The sequence below is a fragment of the Microcebus murinus genome, chromosome 18 (assembly GCF_040939455.1).
Source record: "Microcebus murinus isolate Inina chromosome 18, M.murinus_Inina_mat1.0, whole genome shotgun sequence".
Taxonomy (NCBI): Eukaryota; Metazoa; Chordata; class Mammalia; order Primates; family Cheirogaleidae; genus Microcebus; species Microcebus murinus.
Window position 1 is genome coordinate 2401603 of NC_134121.1, and position 22398 is coordinate 2424000.

The window sequence follows — 22398 nt, forward strand, 5'->3', positions numbered from 1 at the left end:
CGGGACGCAGTTGCGGTACAGCGTGCGGGACCTCCCGGTGATCGTGTTTAAGGAACTCAGTTACCAAGCTTGCTGAGCCACAGGGTTAGATCTGTCGTCGTATTTTCAGGCCCACTCAATCCTGTGAGCTCGGGTTTCTCTCCCATCACGGTGGGGAGTCTGGGCTGTCTGTCCGCACCGGGTAGGGGCCGACCCCGGCGCGGCGTGTGGACGGCGTCAGTTTGCCGGGTCTTTGGTTTTCCTCCTTCCTTCCCCTCCTCTGGCCCACTCGCTCCCAGTTCTGCCCGTCACCATCAGCCCTCTAGGGCAGTGTCTGGGTCTCAAGGGTGTTCACCATCTTGGGTACAATACTGTTTTTCTGTCCCTCTTAGAGTGGCATCAGTACGATGACATAATTTGTATGAGGCCTCTTGAGATGTTCCAGGGAGTCCTAGACCACGTAACAGAAGAGAGGAGGAGGTCGCTGGTGAAAAGGAAGCAGCGGGCCGCCACCGTGATGCTGGACAGCATCTTCAGTGTCCTCCAGACCTGGGATGCCATCAACTTAAACAGCTTCTTCACCCAGTTCCAGCAGTTTTACTCTGTCGTCCGAGCGCCCATGATCTACGAAGGACGTGCACAGCCCTGGAGCGATTTGCGCTATGGGGAGAAAGAGGTACCAGGCTTCCTTTGTGTCACCAGCCGCGTCACCTGACCTACTAGTGTCTGGATGACCCTGTGACCCCATGGGTCAGGGTGCAGGTGGGGGCAGGTCGCCTTCTCCGTCCTTCCCTCCTAGTGCCACCTCCTGACCCCCCTGCCCTCCCTGTGTCCCCCTCTCCCCCGGCTGCACATCTGAGCCCCCGCCTTGGCCCCGAGTCCTCCGTGGCCTTGGGGCAGAGTGGACAGAGGGTGGAACAGCTTCTCCCAGCGGGGCTGTGGTCCGGGTGGTCTTGAGGCAGCCCTGGAGCTGCTTCTGAGGTGACAAGTGAACCCCTGTGAGCATCGAGGTCCCCACCTGAGAGTCCCCTGCAGGCCAGGGACTCTGGACTGCACCTCTCTGCACTCCCACGGCTCCCAGCGGTGCGGCAGGGAGGCGGGGGCGGAGGGTGTGAGCCGTCCGTGGAGCCCTCCCTGCCCCTTGGGGCCTCGGTCCCCTGGCCGCTGCTGTGGAGCTCACGGAAGTGACGGGCAGCTCTGGCCACCTGTGACCGAGTCAACGCCGTGGTTCACGCCTCTTCCTTTTCTCCTGGGACCAGGTGAAGAAGGACTTGTGGGAGTATTTGAAAAAGCAAATGGACCCATTTCTGGACGGGTCGGGGGACTCTCTGCCTGACGGCCGCCCGGTGAGGAGCAGACTGAGAATGGGCCTGGTCGTGCTTTTCTCGGTGGAAAAGTTCGGCTTGCCCATGTCAGAAGATGACCTGGACTTGCTGTGTCGCATGCTTGTCCCGGACGCCAGCTCACCGCACGACCTTCACGACGACCTCAGCCACATCCTCAGGACAGCTCAGAGGTATTGTGAATTTTTTTGTCAAGAGGTTTTACGGCCACTCGTAGGGATTTTATCTGATTGCAAAACACGTGCTGGACAGAATGGCTGGAAGCCCAGTGAGGAAGAAACAAAACCACCCCGGATTTTACCACTCGCTGTTGCCATTTCAGTGTTTCTTGCTCTAGCCTTTTCCTAGCACATGTATCATTTTAAACTTTATTAGATTCCACATGCTGTTGAATACCTGCTTTTCAGAAGCTCCGTGCTGTCTCACGCGAAGCCTCCGTGTGCGTGCATTTGGGGGTGTCGGGGTGCGACGCTTGCCGCAGGCGTCCGGCTTGAGGGCGTGGGCAGGAGTGGCGGGCTTCCTCCGCAGCCTCTGCCTGGAAGGTTTGCCGGAGACCCGGCGGTGGCCTTTGACCTGGTGGGGAGACCTCCTCGGACCCCCCGAGCCCTGATGGTCGCAGGGGCTGCTCACAGTGTTTTCTGTGGCTGTGCCACTTGGACCTTGAGAGTAACATCAGGCGGTTTATATTAGGACATCTGCCTCTTGGTGTGGCAGATTACAACACCCGGCTCCCCCTGTGCACTTAGAAAAGGAGGAGGAAGGTGGCGAGGGGCGTGCAAAGCCGCCCTCACGTGTCACAGCGCTGACAGGCACTCGCGTTCCGTGACGTGAGGAAAGGCACCGGGCTTCGTCCGGGGGCTCGCCCCTCACGTTGAAAAAGTTGCTCTGTGTTTGGACTTACCGCGACCAGGTGGCCTGGACTCAGCTCCCAGCTCTGGCGCACGGCAGTCGGTTACGCAGCTCGCACCCCACTTCTCAGCCTCCTCGTGGGCGGCAATAGCCCACCGGGGCTTTGCCGTGGGGATCCAGGGGCCCACGAAGGGCCCAAGGCACCAGGGTGGGGGCCCAGGGGAGCGCGCAGGTGCTCGTGCGTGTGTGTGGGGTGCGCCCTTTCCCTGGGGACAGCGGAGCCAGTGGCCACCCTCGGCTCACGGTGGGGCCTCCGCTCCCCTTCTAGCTGGCGCCAGTACCTGGTGGCCCTGTGCCACTCGTGCATCGACAAGCGGCTGTTCCGCTGGCTGGGCACGCTGCCCGTGCTGCACCACTGTGAGAAGCCGTCCCCTGGAGGGAAGGACACCAGGAGTCGGCCTGAGGACACCTGGGCAGCCCTCGAGGGACTCTCCTTCTCGCAGTTCCGGGAGAAAATGGCGTTCCGGTAAGTCGCGGCGCGGCACTGGCGGGTGCAGATTTGGGACTGACGCCCGCGCCGCGCTGCCCGGAGCCCCAGTGGGCTCCACGGTGACCTCCGTCCCGCTCCTGACGGCGCGTGTGACATCCGCTTCTTTTAGCATTTTAAATCCTAAAACTGTAAAGAAGAATGCAAAGTTGACCTGCAGCCCTAGAGGTGACCGCCGTTGCTCTCACTGTGCATAGACATCCGGGCTTAGCACAGATGTGGGCTTGGGGGGGCTTCATGTGCTGGAAAGATGAGAAGGTGCCGTCAAGTGTCCGCCACTTAATGTTCTGTGACCTTTCCGTGTCCACACACACCTACATCGTTACCATGGCGACTGCTGAGGGCGCCATCTAAAGTCCGTGCCAACTGTCATTTGGCTGGTTCTCTGTTTTCGGGCATTTGGGTTGTTTCTGCAGCTTCGTTTAGTAATAATGTAACAAGCACCCTTGTGTTTCTGCTGTTCAATATTCCCTCGAGATAAACGCCCGCAGGTAGCACTGCTAGGTCGAAGGCTTTGCGCGCTGTCAGCCGCGTGCACCTTTGCTCCCCGAGAGGAGCGATGGCCCTGTTATAATCCCGGTCCCCGACCCCAGCTCGAGGACCTCAACCTTGATCACAAGGAAATGCTACCAGAAAAGGTCTCTGGGGAAAGTTAGATGCATATTTAGCCGGGCGTGGTGGCTCACACCTATAATCCTAGCACTGTGGGAGCTGGAGCGGGAGGATCGCTCAAGGTTAGGAGTTCGAAACCAGCCTGAGCAGGAATGAGACCCCATCTCTACTAAAAAAAATAGAAAAAGATTAATTGGCTAACTAAAAATATACAGAAAAAAAAAATTAGCCAGGCATGGTGGCACATGCCTATTATCCCAGCTACTCTGGAGGCTGAGGCAGGAGGATTGCTTGAGCCCAGGAGTTTGAGGTTGCTGTGAGTTAGGCTGACGCTATGGCATTCTAGCCTGGGCAACAGAGTAGGACTCTGTCTTAAAAAAAAAAAAAAGACACATATTTAATTAACTTAATGATGCATGCATATTTAAAATCACATTGTAAGTCATTATTAAATTATATTATAATATATTGATTTAGATAATTTTTTCTCTGACATTTCACCAATTTCAAGCTCTTTGCCAGTTGAGGTGTTTCAAGTCAATGTGATTGTCTTATCCAAACAGTAATAGTCTATCCAACAACATTGAAAATAACGAGCACCTTTTTAAAGGCTGGAGTTAGAGGTCACTCCCTCCGTCTGCAGGATGATTGGGGAGAAGCCCTGGACTAATCGGAGATATGATGTGAATCCATCCTCTGCGGGCCATGCACGTCCCATTAAAAACTGCACTGTCGCACTCCCAACCAAGTACCAGTGACAGGCTTAGTAGAAACAGAAAATAAAATCCTAAAATTTGTACGGATCCACAAAAAGCCCAAAGCAATCCTGAGCAAGCCTGCGCTCGCTCCGTCCCTAACAGGGCAGCGGCTGCTGCCGGAGGCAGAACTGTGTCTGCCTGTTTCCAACAGACTGACCTTCCACTTCCACTCAGGAGAAAGCCAGGAAAATGTTATTAGTTCTTAAAAAAATTAATATAACATGATCGCTGAAAAAGGAACCTGAACCTCAGTGACCCCGCTGGGAGAATGCGCAGCAGAGGTGGCCGCGGCGGTTTAATGCAGCTGATTTTCTGTGGTTGTTGGTTCTCTCATTTTTTTGAAAGGACCGAGACGGGGTTGGGGGTTTGGTTCTCCACCAAGGAGTTGGATACTTTCTCGCTCTCCCAAGATGTGAGTAGGACAGACTTTGGAAGGACATGCAGAGTTCAGTCCTAGGTGACAAAAGCTGACAAGCAGGAAACTGCGTACTCAGAGAGTCTGACTTTGAAGATGTGCTGCCGCCCTCCTGCTGAGAGCTCGGTGCCCTGCGCAGCTCGCTCGGGGTTACGGCGGATTTGACTCGATTCAGAGCCACTTGTCTTCTGGTAAGAATTCCACGAAGCCTGCTCACCGACGGCACCCACGCTGGAATTTCCATGAACAAGCGGAGTTCTTAATGCAGTTTTCCCAGGTGGAGCAGCACATTGACGGGACCTAAGAATTCTGGCTGTTGGTTCTTACATACTCCATTCCCAGAGTGGAGTTATCAGCCCCCAGGCAAACTCTGGAAACTCTGGTCCGTGAGCTTGACCCAGCAGTTCTGGAGCGGCTCCACATGACAGGCAGTGCTGGTGCCACGTGTGAGAGCAGAACTGTGACCTGATGCCAGGTCGTCATTGATGCCACACTGTTTACTCCCGGTGGCTGTTCCGTGGACTGAATAAAATCGGTTGGAACTTACCGGAGTATTCACATCACTCCAGAACCAGAATTTTCCTATGTTGGCTTTGAAACAAACTTAAGTCAGACCTGCTGCGAAGGCCTGACCGGGAGAGCTGGGGGAGTCAAGACCACCTAGTTGGCTAACCAGAGTCCTGAGTGCTGCGTGCCACTTTCTGTGCCCTGGACGGCTAAAGGCTTTAAGCTTCTTGATTGCCAGAGTGCTGTGTTCAGTGATTATAATAATTATTATTTTTTTTTACCAGTTTTGCTAAGAAGCAGCAACAACAGCAGAATTAATTAAGAAAACTGAAGAAAAACTGCAAAAAGAGAACACACGTAGAAGGTGGCAGCTGCTTTCTAAATGCCAATACCAGGGACCATGCTCTCCATCACCACCACCTTGCACCTGCAGAAGCCCCAGCTGTCACGATAGTTAATCGGTTTGAATTGTATGCGTTATTGTAGAAAGAGGTGGATGTCTTGCGCGAATGCCATCTTCTGTTTAGGTCTTCTGTGCCACTCTTGCTGTGAAATTAGAGCACATGTAGAAAAAACCTTTTACTATGTGAAACATTACAACACTTGTAAAACCAATTCAATTTGGCTTATGTGCAGTGTAATATTTCTCCAGGTTTTGTCCAAAATTCTCCATAGACAATGATTTTGTTCTCTTTGTATGTTGGCCTCAGCCTAACCATCTGGGACTGTTCTATTGCTGCCAGAATTTTAAATCCCATTACCTCCACCTTCCAGAAATATTCTTTACTAATGTTATGTTTATCGGAAATAGTTTCTACTTAATACGGATGTTTTTTGCAATGGCAATTAAAGTTTTTGTTCCATAAGAAAAAAAAAAGAGCAAAGCAGGAGGTATCACGCTATTGTGCTTCAAATTCTACTACAAAGCTACAGTAATCAAAACAGCATGGGACAGGCATAAAAACAGACACCTAGACCAATGTAACAGAACAGAGAACCAAGAAATAAATCCACATATTTACTGCTAGCAGATTTCTGGCAGAGGTGCAAGTGCATTCACTGGGGGAAGGACACTCTCTTCAATAAAAGACACTGGGAAAACTGGATATCCATATGCAGACGGATATGAAACTAGGCCCTTATTTCTCACTAAATACAAAATATCAAGTTGTAGTGGATGGAAGACTAGAATGGAAGACCCAAAACTATGAAACTACTGGAAAAAAAACATTGGGAAAATGTTTGAGGACTTTGTTCTGGGAAGATATTTTATGGATAAGACCTCAAAAGCACAGATAACAAAAGGAAAAATAAGCAAATGGGATTATATCAAACCTAAAAGCTTCTGCAAAGCAAAGGAAATTATCAACAAGGTGAAGAGACAACCTGCAGAATGGCAGAACATATTTGCAAACTATTCATACGACAGGGGATTAAAAGAACCCAAATAACTCAACTGCAAAAATAAATAAATAAATAAATAATGATCATCTGATTAAAAAATGGGCAAATGAGCTATGTAGACATCTCAAAAGAAGATATACAAATGGTCAACAGGTATATGAAAAAATGCTCAACATCACTAATCATTAGGGAAATGCAAATCAAAACTACTACAAGATAACATCTTATCCCCGTTAGAATGGCTGTTACCAAAAAGATTAAAAAATTCCTGTGATTATGCAGAGAAAGGGGGGCTCTTACACATTGTGGGGTGCAAATTAGCACAGCCACTATGGAGGACAGTGTGGAGGTTCCTCAAAAACCTAAAAATAGAACTATCATATGATCCAGCACCCCACCACTGGGCGTTTATCCAGAGGAAAGGCAATCAGGGTATCAAAGAGGCATCTGCACCCCTTGTTTGCTACAACACTGTTCACAGTAGCCAAGATGTGGAATCAACCTAAGCACCCATCAACAGATGAATGGAGAAAGACAATGTTGTACGTATACATAGTGGAATGCTATTTAGCCATAAAAAGGAACAGAATTCTGTCATTTGCAGCAACATAGATGAACTTGGAGGACATTATGTTAAATGAAATAAGCCATGCACAGAAAGGTAAATACCACATGTTCTCACTCTTACCTGGAAGCTAAAAAAGTTAACCTTATAGAAGCAGAGAGCGTAATAGCGGGCATTAGAGGTGGGGCAGTGTAGGGGGGAGGAGGATAGCCAAAGCTTCCTTATAAATGCAGAGCTAAAAGTTAAATGAAAGGACCACATGTCCTCACCAGCAAATTGGTGTTAACAGATCAACACCTAAGTGGACATATAGGAGTAACATTTATCGGGTGTCCAGAGGGTGGGAGGGGGAGGAAGGGATGGGTATATACAACCAAAACGAGTAAGATGTGCAACATTTGGGGGATGGGCACGCTTGAAGCGCTTACTCAAGTGGGGAGGGGGGCATGGGTAATATATGTAACCTTAACACTTGTACCCTCCCAATACGCTAAAATAAAGTAAAAAAAAAAAACTCAAAAAAAATGTTAAATGAAAGGTAAAATGGAATACTAAAATATACATATCTCATCAATTAAGAAAGTCAGGCCAGGTGGGGTGGCTCACGCCTGTAATCCCAGTACTCTGGGAGGCTGAGGTGGGAGGATTGCTGGAGCTCAGGAGTTTGAGACCAGCTTGAGCAAGAGCAAGACCCCATCTCCAAAAAATAGAAAAATTAGCTGGCTGCGATGGTGTGCACCTGTAGCCGCTGCTACTTGGGAGGCTGAGGGAGGAGGATCCCTTGAGCCCAGGAGTTTGAGGTTGCAGTGAGAGCTATGATGATGCCATTGCACTCTAGGCAGGGCGACAGAGCACGACTAGGTCTCAAAAGAACAGAAGGAAGGGAGGGAGGGAGGGAGGGATGCAGGGAGGAAGGAAGGAATAGCAGAGGAGCATACGACAGACATGACAAATAGAAATCAGATAACACGATGGCAAAAACCGGTAGAGCAGAGAGGAGAAATAGGTAAGCCTGCAATGCCATTTGGAGCTTTCAGCCTCTGTCACGGTAGGGCACAGTGCGGATGTAGGTGACCTAGACAGCAGCGCTCCTGACCAAGGGGGCCCGACTGGCACCTGTGGAACTCCCCGACAGTGGCAGTGTGCACATCCAGCATTGACGACCAAACAGCTCTCGTGATGTTGAAGAGGGTTTGAATCCTGCGGAGGGAGCGTGTTCCTTCACCGCAGCTGAGCTAACAGAAAGACACCTGGAAAAACCCTAAATATTTGCAAATGTGACAGCACACTTCTAAATAATTCAGTCTCGTGGTAAGATTTCTCAGAGAATACATAGAAAGCACGATCTATGAAAGGAAAAGCAGAAATCAAATTTTAGTATAAAAATTAAATTAAAAAACATCCAAATTAAATATGAAAAAAATTAGTACTACTGCTAATTCCCAAGCGCAGGCAACTGCTCCCATTTATTTTGTCTTTTGGCGGGGACGCTACTCCACATCCCGTCCGCCTACAGCAGCCCCTCCCCCCCGTAGCAGCCTGCGGACGTTCAGGGTGAATGAGTGAGCTAAGTCTTGTTTCTTCACTATTACTGGGACCCTTTGAAATTAAAGGCAAACTAAAATTATTTATATGATTATATGTATTTTAAATGCCCTTCAAAGGTATAGCAACTATCTGGAAGAAATTTAGTTAACACTGGGCCATGGCCAGACACCAGCGTCGGCCCTAAACACAGCCTTTCAGGTGACAGTGGCCTTTCGTACCCAGTGGGCCTTTATCGATAGGCTTTTCATAACTTTCGGTCGCTTCTGTGCACCGTGCTGTATTTATTTTGGCAGCTGCCAGCTTTTGGAGCCGCAGCACAGTGCCGTAGAATCAGCGTCACCTAAGGGCCTTCGCTGAGCTCACCGGGATTGTTCGATCCTGGAAACTCATGAATAATTCATCAGAAGGCTTAATTCTTGCTGAACCCTTTTTTGTGTCGTGGTGAAACAGACATGACGTAGAATTCTCCGTGTTGACCACTGTTGCGTGCACAGCGTCCTGCGTTAAGGACATCCACATCGCTGTGCGGTTGTCACCACCATCCCTCTCCAGAACTTTCTCATCCTCCCAAACCAAAACTCTGTCCCCATTAATCATTAGCCTCCCATTCCCTGTCCCCCTAGCCCTGGTCACCTCCCTTTTACCGTCTGTCTCCACAAGCTCGACTTCTCTGGGGACTTTGCACGGGTGGGACCAGCAGTATCTGTCCTTCCATGCCTGGCCCTTGCCACTCAGCACAATGCTGCCGAGGTTCATCCATTTCCGTGAATTCTTAATATGCTACTGCTTACTTTCCATTCGATTCATTACTGATTTTTGTTTCCCACATAGCATTTAAATCTCTCTTTTTTTTTAGACAGAGTTTTATTCTGTCGCCCCAGCTAGAGTGCAGTAGTGTCATCATAGCTCCCTGTAGCCTCAAACTCCTGGGCTCAAGCAATCCTTCTGCCTCAGCCTCCTGAGTAGTTGGGACTACAGGTGTGCATCTCCGCACCCAGCAAATTTTTCCATTTTGAGTATAGACTGGGCCTCCCTCTTACTCAGGCTGGTCTGGAACTCCTGGCCTCAGGCAATGCTCCTGCCTGGGCCTCCCAGAGTGCTGGGATTATAAGCATGAGCCACTGCACCTGGCCCATTCAAATCATTTTTGAAATCTGGACTTCCTAGAGGCCCCAGAACTATTTTCATTTGTCTTAACTCTGTCTGTTTTACTGCTCTCACTGCGTCCTATTTCTCTGTCCCTGTTTCTTTTATACAGGAGCGAACCACTTCAGTATGTGGTAGGGAAGAGGCATTTGCTGAAGGTAGACGAATATCTCTTCCGATCCTGGTTTAGCCTGCTGCCTCTGAGTGACTTGGCTCAGTATATGAAGAGCTTCGTTGAATACCTGGGCCATTTTCCTGTTGGTGACTGTCTTCTGGGGACTTACTACCGGCTGGGAGGACTTACGAAAATCTCTCACCAAAATCTGAAGGTCTGTCGTCTCTTAAGTCCTTGCTTAACAAAACCAGATTGAAAACTAGGCACTGAAGGCTCTCGATCCTCCTTTTCTGGAAAACGGACAGAGTGAAGCACCAAGAAACGAGAGAATCCAGATAAGTCATTATTAGTTAGGGCTCAAGGTTGATTTCCTCGAGTTTATTCTGTTTCAGTGAGAGCCGTTCAAGGAGACTGTGGCCTTCTGTCATTTCTGACGGCACAGGGCGGAGCCGGACGTGATCGCTTGGGATGCACTTCATAGATGCTGTCTTTCCTTTCACAGTTTTTGGGTGGAGAAAATAATTTTAAATCTCGAATTTTATTTGTGAGAGATGCAAGATTAGTATATGAGCATGGTAAAATCTGTAAGAAGGAAAGCATTTATATCTTATGTGCATTGGATTTTTTCCAGCTCTGTTTTTAGCAATGACAGTGGTGTCGTGATTAATCTTCTTTCCTGTTTTTCTTTTCTTCACCACCCTAGGATGTTGATAGCATCTTAAAGATGCTGTTGCACCTCCTGGGCGCTTACCACCACAAGTAAGTAGGAAAGCAGAGCGCAGCCTCTCTCGGGCCCCAGGCTCTCCCTGTCACTGCCCCGGCTGGCTATCTCGCACGGGCAGCCGTAGCAGGAAGGTGACAGCGCTTGGCCAGCTTCTCCCTTCAGGCCATCAGCGCAGTCATCCAAGTCCTTTCAAGGGATGTGATAGATGTTGTATTAAGCTGCTAAGATTTTGTATTATTTCCACCCGCCCTTTACATTTATCCATGTATTTTTAAGCGATCATCATATTTGTGTTTGTGTGCTGCATTTCTTTTTCTTTTTTTTTTTTTTTTTGAGACAGAGTCTCGCTTGTTGCCCAGGCTAGAGTGAGTGCCGTGGCGTCAGCCTAGCTCACAGCAGCCTCAAACTCCTGGGCTCAAGCGATCCTCCTGCCTCAGCCTCCCGAGTAGCTGGGACTACAGACATGTGCCACCATGCCCAGCTAATTTTCTATATATATTAGTTGGCCAATTAATTTCTTTCTATTTTTTTATAGTAGAGACGGGGTCTTGCTCTTGCTCAGGCTGGTTTCGAACTCCTGACCTCGAGCAATCCGACCGCCTCAGCCTCCCAGAGTGCTAGGATTACAGGCGTGAGCCACCACGCCCAGCTTGCATTTCTTTAACATTTAGCCTTTAGATGTTTTTTGCAAAACATGTAAAGCTGAAAATAAGCACCCAAGGTAGCTTCACGTAATTATCAGAAGTCATTTGCGTCTGCAAGTGTGTGTGCTCTGACGCCCTGTGGCGCGAGTGTGCGGAATGCAGGAGAGCAGAAACGTCCCAGGGAGCGACGCATGTTCTGACTCTCGGGGCACTTCCAGCGTTTGCTCACCGGGGCTCCCGGGGTGATCAGGAGGCAGGCGGCAGCGCCGTGTCTCCATCCGTGGCGAGCACCTGTGACTGCAGGGCCCCAGCACTGTGTCCCAGAGTCACCCAGCGAGTCCTTTCTCATGGCGCCCCCAATCTGCCTTCTCACCCACCCGCCGCCTCCCAGCTCTGCCCCGGGAGTCAGGAGCACGGGCCCGGTCCGCAGAGTCGGGTCGGTGGGGACGCCACACGCACCGCGTGCTCTCCTGCCACTTCCTTCCGTCTCCCCCTTTCCCGTTTTCTTTATCAACATTTTAAACAATTTATGTAGTATTTTAACATTTAGTAATATGTGTCCCTTGCTTATTTTCAAATAAGGGAATGCACTTAGAAATATTTTAACTTGCTTTTGTTAGAACAGTTGAGACTACAGAGGCAAAACAAAAGGGCTTTGTTTCCATTTTATCGTAGTCACTTCTTAAAGACCGATGGAAAAATTGTCCGGGTGCTAGCCGAGATGAGGTCGAATAAAGGCCTCGCAGTTAGTTATCTTAAAGGGAAGGGACTGGGTTGCCACACTGGGTACCGTCCTCTCGTTTCTCCTCAACGACTGCAGTGCTTTCTCTCCACTCCTTCCGGGGCAGCATTCCCGAGGAGACCTTGTCACAGTCCTACCCGGCCGTGTGCCTGAGGCTGCACGAGGCTGTCTGCGGTGTCACCAAGACTGTGGGCCTTTATGAGATTCCCGCCTTGTCGGCCGAGATCGTCCGCACTGTTGTCGCTCTTCAGCCCGCCGTGGTGAGTGGGGTGGACGCACCCGCGTCCTGCCCAGGGTCGGTGTGGAATTTAAGCAGCCTCGATTACAAAGGGACCGGACTCAGTTCTCGCATGGCTGGACCGAGAGTGAAATACGGGTCGGGCACCCACGCGACGCAGGCCCGGTCCCGGGCGCTGAGGGTGTCTCGGGTGCGCTCTGCCTCCTGCGCTCCCTCGAGAGGGAGGGAGGAAGGGAGTTCCTGTGTGGCCCTCCAATGGCCCCCGGAGGTGGAAGAGCTGTCCAGGCCAGGCCTTGCCTGCACGGCGACCTTGCTCTTTCTCGGGCTGTGTTGTCCACTGTGGACTGTGGGGACCACGTTCCTCCCAGACACACACGGGAAGCACGGTCCTTCCCACGCGTGCGTGCGTCTTTTCGTCGCAAGAATGCAGCAGCCTGGCACACAAGGCCACCCGTGTGTCCTCAGGCACACGCCCATGCGCCAGGCCCGGCCCTGGCCCCTCGAGGACCCTGCTCCTCTGCGCCCCCCTGTCCCCACCCCCATGAAGGCGCCACCCTTCCTACCTCTTCCCCCAGCGCTCGCGTTCTGGTCCCACTGTTCACGAGGCATCGTGTCTCTGAGATGTGTCCGCATGGTCGGGGATACCAGTGGTTCCCTGTCCGTTTCTGTGCGTCAGTCCCCCACTCTGGGCCTCGCTGTGAAAGTGATGTAAGGTTTTACGTCTGGACTGGCCGTTAGTTTTTTAACCATACTCAAGTCAGAACTGTGACTTTAGTGATAGAAAACAATCTATGTTTAACCTTCACTCCTTTCCGTTTTTCTTCTTTGAAATGACACTTTAACCATCAGTATCGCTGCAAGATGATCCGTTTCTCCAGGAGCGGTGCTATTTAAGCCATCTCAGGCAGGTGCCAGCTTCCAAATAAACTATGTTTAAGAAGTTTTTCAATTTTGAATTAAGAGATATTTGGGATATGTTTTCTGCAGAAATAACTCTCTTCGGTGTTGGTTGGGATCTTAGATTAGTCTGATCCACATCATGGTCAAAATACTCACCCTGTGCCATAGAAACAGAGGAAAAGCTTTAAAATACTAAAATTAAATAAAGCGAAACCACATGACGCATGTCTATAAACCCCTTGGGTGGACGCTGCTGTACTGGCCGTAGGACTGCAGGGCGCTCGGTGGGAGCCCCAGGGAGCGCAGCAGGAGGGTCTGGGGTGCATGTGCAGCCTTGGGGGGCTTGCGGCGTGTGTCAGTGTTGAGCCTTGGCCAGACCCGTGTTGGGCAGTGGATAGAGGTGGGAGTGGCATGTGTTGGGGCTGTTGCTGCAGTTAAGGGGGTGCCAGGGGCCGAAGTTGCATTCTCAGCAAGGGCAAGACCACAGGGACAGAAACGCCATGCTGAGGCTTCTGGGTGGTTCTAGAAGGTGCGGTGCCATCCGGGGACCTTCAGCAAGTGCCTGTTCCATTTTCAGTGGAGACCCACCCCCTGCATCCTGCCTGGTCTCCCTGTGCGCTCCCAGCCATGCGTGAGGGACACGCAAGCCTGTCAGAGGCCCAGCTTCCAAGAGCACTTTAAGCTCCACGTGACCCCGGCCGCCCTCTGCCAGCAGGCGGGGTCTCCTCCCCCGCCCCCTTTACACCTTTTGAAAACTACCTTCCTGTGTTTTCCCGTCCTGCTGGCACTTGCCGTGGTTGGCGATCACGTCTATGTGTCTGTCTACCTGTGGACGGTCTGTCTCTCTCACTGTGGCCAGCTCCTCCTTGGCCACCACACCACCCAGCCTCGAGGTTCCCAGCGAAGGTCTAGGGAGGGTGACCAGCAGGTCCAGGCTGGGGGCTGTGTTATAGACATACAGCACGGAACATGGGGGGGGCTCCTCCCAGGAGTGGGGGCCTGGTGCCTGAGCTGTGTTTGTTTAGGGTCACTGTGCTTCTGGTGAGCAAAGGGGGAGGGGCTGGAGGGAGGGGAGGGGAGGGGCGAGAGGGATAGAGAGGGCACCACTAGGGCCTGAGCCCCGGGGAAGAGGCTGTCCTGTGGGGAGGGATGAAGGGAGCTGCCTCACCAAGAGCAGGCGGCGATGGGAGGGGCCTTCGGTTTCCCTCTTGGCCAAGGGGTGGGCTGTCCCTTGTCACTGAGGAGCAGGGCCCAGGGTGTCTGCCCACAAGCTTGTCTGGGCTTCCCTGGGGTGCTCTTGCTCACCCGCTCTGCCCCCTAAGGTCAAGGCCTGGGGGTCCGCCTGGGCTCTCCTTGCCGGGGGACGTTAGCGCCATTCCTTCTCCCCTGCTTTTCTCCCGTGTCTCCCTGTCGGGGTGAACCTAGCAAGCACTGGGGAAACGAATGTGCTTTTGCAAGGTGGGCGTCGGGCCAGGCCCATGTGCCCCTGGCGCGTGGCTGTACCCCCAGCACCCACCGCGAACGCCAGGGGAGCAGCAGGGCAGGGCCTCGAGGAGAAGCTCTGCGTCCCTGAGCGGCGGGACACTCAGCCCCTCTCTTGTGTGATGACAGGACTCAGGAGGACGCGGGAAGGAAGCCGGGAAGAGTTCGGTTCCGACACTCTCCCAGGGGACTCTGGCTGCTACTAGAGCTTGGCTCCACAGAATTCTTAAGAAGAACATGTTCCAGGAGACACGTTCATCTGTCTCACTCACTTATTCCGAGGAAATCCAGGTAAGCTCCACTGACGGCTTTTGGGTAGGGACGTGGCGTGACAGTGGTCTGTCTCGACCTTGTGGAGAGTCGTGGCCACGGGCTGGTGGCCAGGCGCCCGCTGTGAGCCTGCACGTGTGAAGTGGCGGCTCTGCCGTCCCTGGCAGGTCCTTCCTGGGCAGACAGGAGACACCAGGTGTGAATGCTGCCGCCCGGCACCCGGGCTGGGCCGTGCTCCCTGGGGTGGCAAGGGCGCCCCCCATCAGGAAAGGTGCTCCGCGGCTGTGGCGTGCAGGGCAGCACCTGGGCGCACCTCAGTACCGAGGTGATGGGTCAAGTTGTGACCTCGGAAGTGGAAGGAAAGGTGACAGGAAGAGCAGTTTGCGGGTCTGGATCTGGGAAAAAGAAAATCCAGCACAGGATGGTGGGGAGGGGGGAGGGTTCCACCGAGAGACGTGCCGGGCAGAATCTCAGGCACAGACGGGTAGCAGTGAGGATGCGGAAGTTGCTGGATTTGGAAAACGGTTGCTGGCGACCGGGGGAGGGCTGGGGGAGGGGCGGCCAGGGTGCTGCCTGCTCTGCCTCGTTCTTGGTGTCGTTCTGTCTCTCCTGCGTCCCAGCAGTTGTGAAGGCCGTACCTTTTGAGCCAGGTGAGCTTCCAGGGTGCGAGGCGGACCACAGGCCCCCTCGTGATCGTGCTTGGGGAGAGATTTGGTCTCATAGTCCACGTGAAATGTGAGCACCTCTGGCTTGTGGACCAGGTGCGTCCTGCGCAGTTGGCTGCACATCCTGTCTCTGAAGCGAAGCCCATTTCCCTTCTGGCTCCCTGGAAAACCAGAGGCGTGGTTTTCTGAGAAAAGTCACTGAGAAAAGTAGCTGCAAGAGCAACATGGGCAAACAGAATGCTGATGGTTAGTAGTGGTTACGCTGTGCTCCTGGTGCCAGTGTCAGTCCCTGTGTGTGACGAGTGGCTCTTGTGGGAGGTGGCCCCACACGGGCCTACGCCATAGAGCAGTCAGTGGCTTCCTTGCAGCGTCTGCCTGATGACTACATCTGTGCCTCACAGTGAACTTCCAGACTTTTCTGTCTCCTAACAAGACCCAGGCCTCCAGCCACTGCCCGTTTTCTGTCAAGAATGAAAGTTGCAGATTTCAACATGTGACTTTTTTTAGATGAAGTTTTGCTCTGTCCCCTAGTCTGGAGTGCAGTGGTGTCATCACAGCTCGCGGCAGCCTTGAACTCCTGGGCGTAAGCGATCCTCCTGCCTCAGCCTCCCGACTAGCTGGGACTGCAGGGGGGAACACCCTGCTGAGCAACTTGTGACTTTCAAAGAATAAGAAAATCCTTCTCTGATTGCTGTGTTCAGACTCACAGACTTAAATCCTGCCAAAACAAAATTGATTTATAAAATATTATTTCAAGATTCTAAATGATATGATCCCCCAAGCATTAAGTGTTAGTTAGGGACAGCCATTGACCCACGGACATGACAGAATGATTCTAAGTTAAATGCAGTAATACTGGTGGTAAAAATTAAAATGTAATTATTACTAAACAGCTACTCTGAGGTCGATACTGTTGTTATCCCGGTTTTATAAAGGAGGAAACTGAGGTTTGGGGAGATGCAGGTGCCCTGACGTTGTTGAAAGCTGGGGTTCTTTCTCCCTGTGGAGAACGGTGCCCTGAGAGCCCAGATGGGTCTCATGGGCCTGTTCACACGAGGCTGAGGGGGACCATCACCCCGGGGAACAGGTGCAGGTAGGTGCAGGTAGGTGACCAGGCTTGACCTACAAAAAGTGCATTTTCATATGGTTCAGCCTCACAATGTTTCTGCCAAAAATATCTTAATCTGAATCAAATCATGGGAAAAGTATGAGACAAACCAGGTCAAGATACAGTCCACAAAATAACTGGTCTGAACTTTTCAAAATTGTCAACATCATAAAAGAAAAAAGGCTGGGGACACTGGGAAAAGAGAGTTGGTAATGAAGTGCAGCATGTGTCTGCAGGTCCAGATGGTCAGGACAAGGGGGACACCTGGAGCAATGTGGGTGGGGACACCTTAGAGTGTCTTCTCCATGCTGACCGTCCCGAATGGGACACTTGTCCCACCGCTGTAGAGCCGAAAGGTGGGTGGAGTGTCGGGAAGTCTGCTACCAACTTAGGATGGTTCTGCGGAGGAAATGCCCATTGGTGGGGAGGGCCCAGGGGGAGAGAGGGAAAAGAGGGGAGAGAGCACCGCTGTGTTAAACTGACAACTCGGGACTGCGGTCGATATGGGTGTCGTTGTGCTGTTCTTGCAACCTCTCTGTAAGTTAGAAATTTTTCAAAATAAAATGTTGGAAGCAAACGCTTCCAGAATACAAGGCAGTGATGCAGCAGGAAGGCCGGGGACATGCACGGGTGCGTCGGGTCCCCGGCTCTAGAAGGCCGAGCTGAGCCGCCACTGGGACTTGCCACTAGCACAGCTGGCTGGTGGGGCCCGGGTGTCCCTGCAGCCCTGCTCGCTGTCTCATCGCGATGGTGTGTCTTTCTCTTGTCACAGGCCCACACTGTGGCCTTCAGTCGTCACAGCGGCTGTGACTTGTGTGCGGGTTTTGCAGGTCTGGCGGCGGCTGGTGGAAATAGACTTCCCCGCGGAGCACGGTTGGAAGGAGTCGTTGCTGGGAGACTTGGAAGGGCGGCTCAAACAGGTACCAAAGTTGGGGGACGTTCCTTTCAGGGAGGGAAGGAAAGGTGGAAGCCACCAGACCACTGGCGACAACCAGCGACAGGAGCTGCCTGTCTGAGCGCACGGCCTCTCCAAGCGCAGGGCGCGGGATGGATCTCGACTCCGAGTCTCTGTTTCTGACCCAGAAGGCTGTCGCACAGCTCTGCTGTGACGTTGCAGAGAGTAACGCGGGCACAGCATCTAGCCATCATGGGTCCCCCAGGCACACGCGGGGTCCAGCCCGCCCACAGGCAGCGGCTCCGGTGGCCTGTGGCTGTCAGGAGCCTCCCAACACAGGGACAAGTGGACAAAGCACGGACATGGCCTTCATTTGAGCTAAGGCCTGCGACCCTAGGAAATGAGTTTTTACAGGAGAGTTTTATGTCTCACTGTTCAGTGGATCCTTTTAAGGAAAAATGAGTTATTTCTCACAGTCTGCCTGTTTTTGTGAGCTGCTGTGCCGAGTTCTTTTCTCTGGAGTTGGAAGAGAGACTCTCCTTTTAATTTTAGCCTTGCTGGTCCGACGGCGGGAGGTGGGGGGACGTGCTTGGTGCGGGGCAGGAGGTTGGAATCGTGGGAACTGGCAGAGTGGCGGGAAAGCGAAAACACCCGGCGCTTCCCGTGGGTGTCAGAGCGCGGCGTGCAAGCGCTAACCCGCCTCCCATTTGCGCAGGAGAGGCCCCTCTTGCAGATCCGGGCCTACTGCAGCTCCCGCTGGGACTCCGCGGGCTCCGAGGACGCTGTGGCCAAGACCTTTGAGAAGTGTGTCATTGAAGCCGTGAGCTCAGCCTGCCAGGTGACCAGCGTCTGCCTCCTGGGAACCGTGCTGGGTCCACGGCCGTCCTTCGCTGGTGGGACTGGGACCGGGAGTGGGCGTGCCCTCCGCTCGCCTGGGGGAGGGGCCGAGACCCCGCGTCTCCCCGGCTCCCTGGAACGCCACTCAGCTTCCGCTGCTGGATGGCTGTCGGGTGCCGTGCGCAGTCACGGCCACTGTCACGTGACATCGAGTCACACGGTCTTGCAGGGGACTCCTCAAATGTCCGTGTTGGTATCGTGGCTACTGGTTTGTGTTATTGTCTGCTAACACTTGCCTAGCAAATACGCAGTAAAACGCTCCAAAGGTCGAGCAAACATTTATGGAAGGCAAACGTGTGGAGCTGAAACGTTTCTATCAATTTACTTAGTTTTTTCCCGCAAAGTGGGAAGAGATTCCGCCCCACCGCCTGGAAGGCACAGTGTCCCGTGCGGTCCCGCGTGGCGGAGCCTCCCGCGGCTCCCGCTCTTGCTGGAGTCTCCTAACTGGACACCTCGAGCCCCGCTCCCTCGCTGGCCTCAGGACAGGGGTCGAGGTCACTGTGAGGTCATTGTAAGGTCCTTGTCTTGTGGTGACTAATAATTTTCCTTTTTTGCTACACACTTACTGAGATATCAGCACATACCAGACAATTCCCCCACCGAAAACTGAAATTCAACCAGTGTTGGTGTATTCGCAGGCAGGTGCAGCTGTCTCCAAGTTTCAGAACCTTTTCATCACCTCAGAGAGAAACCCCGTCCTCTCTAGCTGTCACCCTCTACCCCTCCCGGCCCCAGGCCTCCGCAGCCGCCAGTCTACTTCCTGTCTCCGTAGCTTTCTTTACTGTGGGTTGTCATATGAATGCAATCACGGCGTACCTGGCCTTTCGTGTGTGGCTTATTTCCCTGAGCATGACGTTTTGTCTCTGTCCTTGCTGTGGCCTGTGTCATTACAGGTTGAGTATGCCTTCTGCAAAACGCTTGGGACCAGAAGTGTTTAGGATTTGGGATGTTTTTCAATTTTGGAATATTTGCATATACATAATCATATTGGGGGGCAAATTCCATGCAAGAAACAAAGTTTGTGTTAAATACTTAGGTGTGGACATTTTCCACTTGTGGCATCATGTCAGTGCTCAAAAATTTTGGGATTGGGCCGGGCATGGTAGCTCACACCTGTCATCCCAGCACTCTGGGAGGCCGAGGTGGGAGGATCACTTGAGCCCGGGAGTTAGAGGTTGCTGTGAGTGAGGCTGACACCACGGCGCTGCACCCAGGGCAACAGAGTGAGGCTTCGTCTCAAAAGAAAAAAAAAAGGTTGGGATTATAGAGCATTTTGGATTTTCAGAGTAGGGATGCACAACCTGAACGTCATTTCTTTTCCTGGCTGAGTAATATTGCACTGTGTGGCTACACCATATTTTGTTTATCCATTTGTCCACTCGAGAACGCATCTGGGTTGTTTCTACCTTTTGGCTCTCGTAACTGTGCTCCTGTAAGTGTTAGTGTCCGAGTTTATAAGTGGACAGATGTGCTCGTTTCTCTTGGGTATAGACCTAGGAGTGGAATTGCTGACCATATGGTAAGTCCGCGTGTAGTTGATTGAACAACTGTCAGACTGAGTTCCAAAGCTGCCGGCCCACTTGCGTTCTCACCAGCAGTGCGCCAGGGTTCCACAATCCCACCAACATGTGTTCTTTAACTTTATGGTTCTGGCCCTCCTAGTGGTGTGAAGTGGTATCTCGTAGTTTTTATTTGCATTTTTCCGATGACTAATATCAAACATCTTTTCATATGCTTATTCCATATTTCTATATTTTTGTATCTTTTTTGTTCTTTTTCTTCTAAACAGCTGAATTTAAGATTCATTATATCTTAGTTGGAGAAGTGTCTGTCTATTCAGATTTTTTGCCCACTTTTTAAATTGGGTTGTCTTTTTATTATTCAGTTGTGTCTTTTTATATTCTACATACAAGTCCCTTGTCAGATATATGATTTTCAAGTATTTTTCTCCCATTTTATGAGTTGTTTATTCACTTCCTCGAAGGTGTCTTTCGAAGCACAGAAGTCTTTAATTTTGATGAAGTCCAATATATCTATTTTTCTTTTTTTGCTCATACTTTTGGTATCACGGAATCCTTTGCCAAATCCTAGGTCATGAAGATTTACTCCTGTGTGTTACTCTAAAAGTTTTATAGTTTTAGCTCTTACATTTAGGCCTTTGATCTGTTTTGAGTTACTTTTGTATATGATGTAAGGAAAGGGTCAAATTTCATTCTTTTGCATGTGGATATCCAGGTGTGCCGGCACCATTGTTGAAGGAACTATATTTTCCCCATCTAATGGTCTTGCCACTCTTGCCCATAACCTGTTGACCATACATGTGTGGGTTTATTTCTAGACTCTTTTTTTTTGAGACAGAGTCTCGCTTTGTTGCCCAAGCTACAGTGAGTGCCGTGGCATCAGCCTAGCTCACAGCAACCTCAAACTCCTGGGCTTAAGCAATCCTATAGTCTCAGCATCCTGAGTGGCTGGGACAACAGGCATATGCCACCATGCCCGGCTAATTTTTTCTATATATATTAGTTGGCCAATTAATTTCTTTCTATTTATAGTAGACACAGGGTCTTGCTCTTGCTCAGAGTGGTTTCGAACTCCTGACCTTGAGCAATCCGCCCGCCTCGGCCTCCCAGAGTGCTAGGATTACAGGCGTGAGTCACCGCGCCCAGCCTATATCTAGACTCTTGATTCTACTTATTGATCTATAGGCCTGTCCTTGTGCCAGTACCCTACTGATTTGATTGCTATTGCTTTCTAATAAGTTTTGAAATTGGGTAGTGTTGAGTCCTTTTACTTTGTTCTTCCTTTTCAAGATTGTTTTGGCTATCCTGGGTCCCTTGCCATTCCGTAAGAATTTTAGAATCAGCTTGTCAATTTCTATATGAGAGTGAACTGGGATTCTGATAGGGAGGGCCCTGAAAGTATAGGTTGGATTGGGAAGCATTGCCATCTTAACAGTGTTGTCTTGGGAACTATGAACATGAGATATTTTTTCATTTTTTAGATCTTTTAATTTCTTTCAACAGTGTTTTGTAGCTTTCAGAGTTTAAATTTTTCGCCTCTGTTGTTACATTTATATCTAAGTACTTTAGTTTTTGGATACGCTTGTAACTAGAATTGTTTTCATAATTTCATTTTCAGATTATTGATTGGTAGTGTGTAGTAATACAGCTACTCCTTGTACCTCGTATCCTGTAACTTTGCTGAGCTCATTCACTAGTTCTAATAGTGTGCATGCGAGAGACAGAGATCATGCCATCTATTAATAGAGAGGGTTTTGCTTCATCCATTCCAATCTGAATGCATTTTATTTCTTTCTCTCGCCTAATTGTCCTGGTTAGAACTTCCAGTACAATGTTGAATAGAAGTGGCAAAAGTGGGCATCCTTGTCTTGTTCCTGAATTTAGGGAGACAGCTTTCTATCTTCTACCACTAGGTATGACGTTAGCTGTGGGTTTTTCGTGGGTGCCTATTATCAGGTTGAGGAAGTTCCTTTCTATTCCTAGTTTGTTGAGTGTTTTTTATGACAAAGAGTAGTTAGATTTTGTCAAATGCTTTTTATGTGTCTATTGAAGAGATCATGTGATTTTCTTCTATTGACATTAACTGACATTTGATTTGATGTTAAATCAACTTTCCATCCTTGTGATAAATTCTACTTGGTCATGGTGTATAATTCTTTTTTTTTTTTTTTTGAGACAGAGTCTCACTTTGTTACCCAGGCTAGAGTGAGTGCCGTGGTGTCAGCCTGGCTCACAGCAACCTCAATCTCCGGGGCTCAGCGATCCTACTGCCTCAGCCTCCCGAGTAGCTGGGACTACAGGCATGCGCCACCATGCCCGGCTAATTTTTTGTATATATATTTTTAGTTGGTCAATTAATTTATTTCTATTTTTGGTAGAGACAGGGTCTCGCTCAGGCTGGTTTCGAACTCCTGACCTCAAGCAATCCGCCCGCCTCGGCCTCCCAAAGTGCTAGGATTACAGGCGTGAGCCACGGCGCCCGGCCAAATTCTTTTATGTATATATATTTCTGGATAAAGTTTTCC

General features: G+C 50.8%; 1 protein-coding gene across 1 annotated transcript in view; it reads left to right on the plus strand.

Annotated features, from left to right (window-relative positions):
• The window catches only part of LOC109729477 (E3 ubiquitin-protein ligase RNF213-like), a 103804-nt gene that overhangs the window by 11934 nt on the left and 69472 nt on the right, over positions 1 to 22398 (plus strand). Inside the window, exons 8-16 of the mRNA XM_075994002.1 lie at positions 372 to 655; positions 1239 to 1495; positions 2500 to 2697; positions 9786 to 10002; positions 10492 to 10547; positions 12005 to 12158; positions 14648 to 14809; positions 17392 to 17481; positions 18172 to 18294. Of these exons, the coding sequence (XP_075850117.1) occupies positions 372 to 655; positions 1239 to 1495; positions 2500 to 2697; positions 9786 to 10002; positions 10492 to 10547; positions 12005 to 12158; positions 14648 to 14809; positions 17392 to 17481; positions 18172 to 18294 (1541 nt within the window). The remainder of the gene's footprint in view (positions 1 to 371; positions 656 to 1238; positions 1496 to 2499; positions 2698 to 9785; positions 10003 to 10491; positions 10548 to 12004; positions 12159 to 14647; positions 14810 to 17391; positions 17482 to 18171; positions 18295 to 22398) is intronic.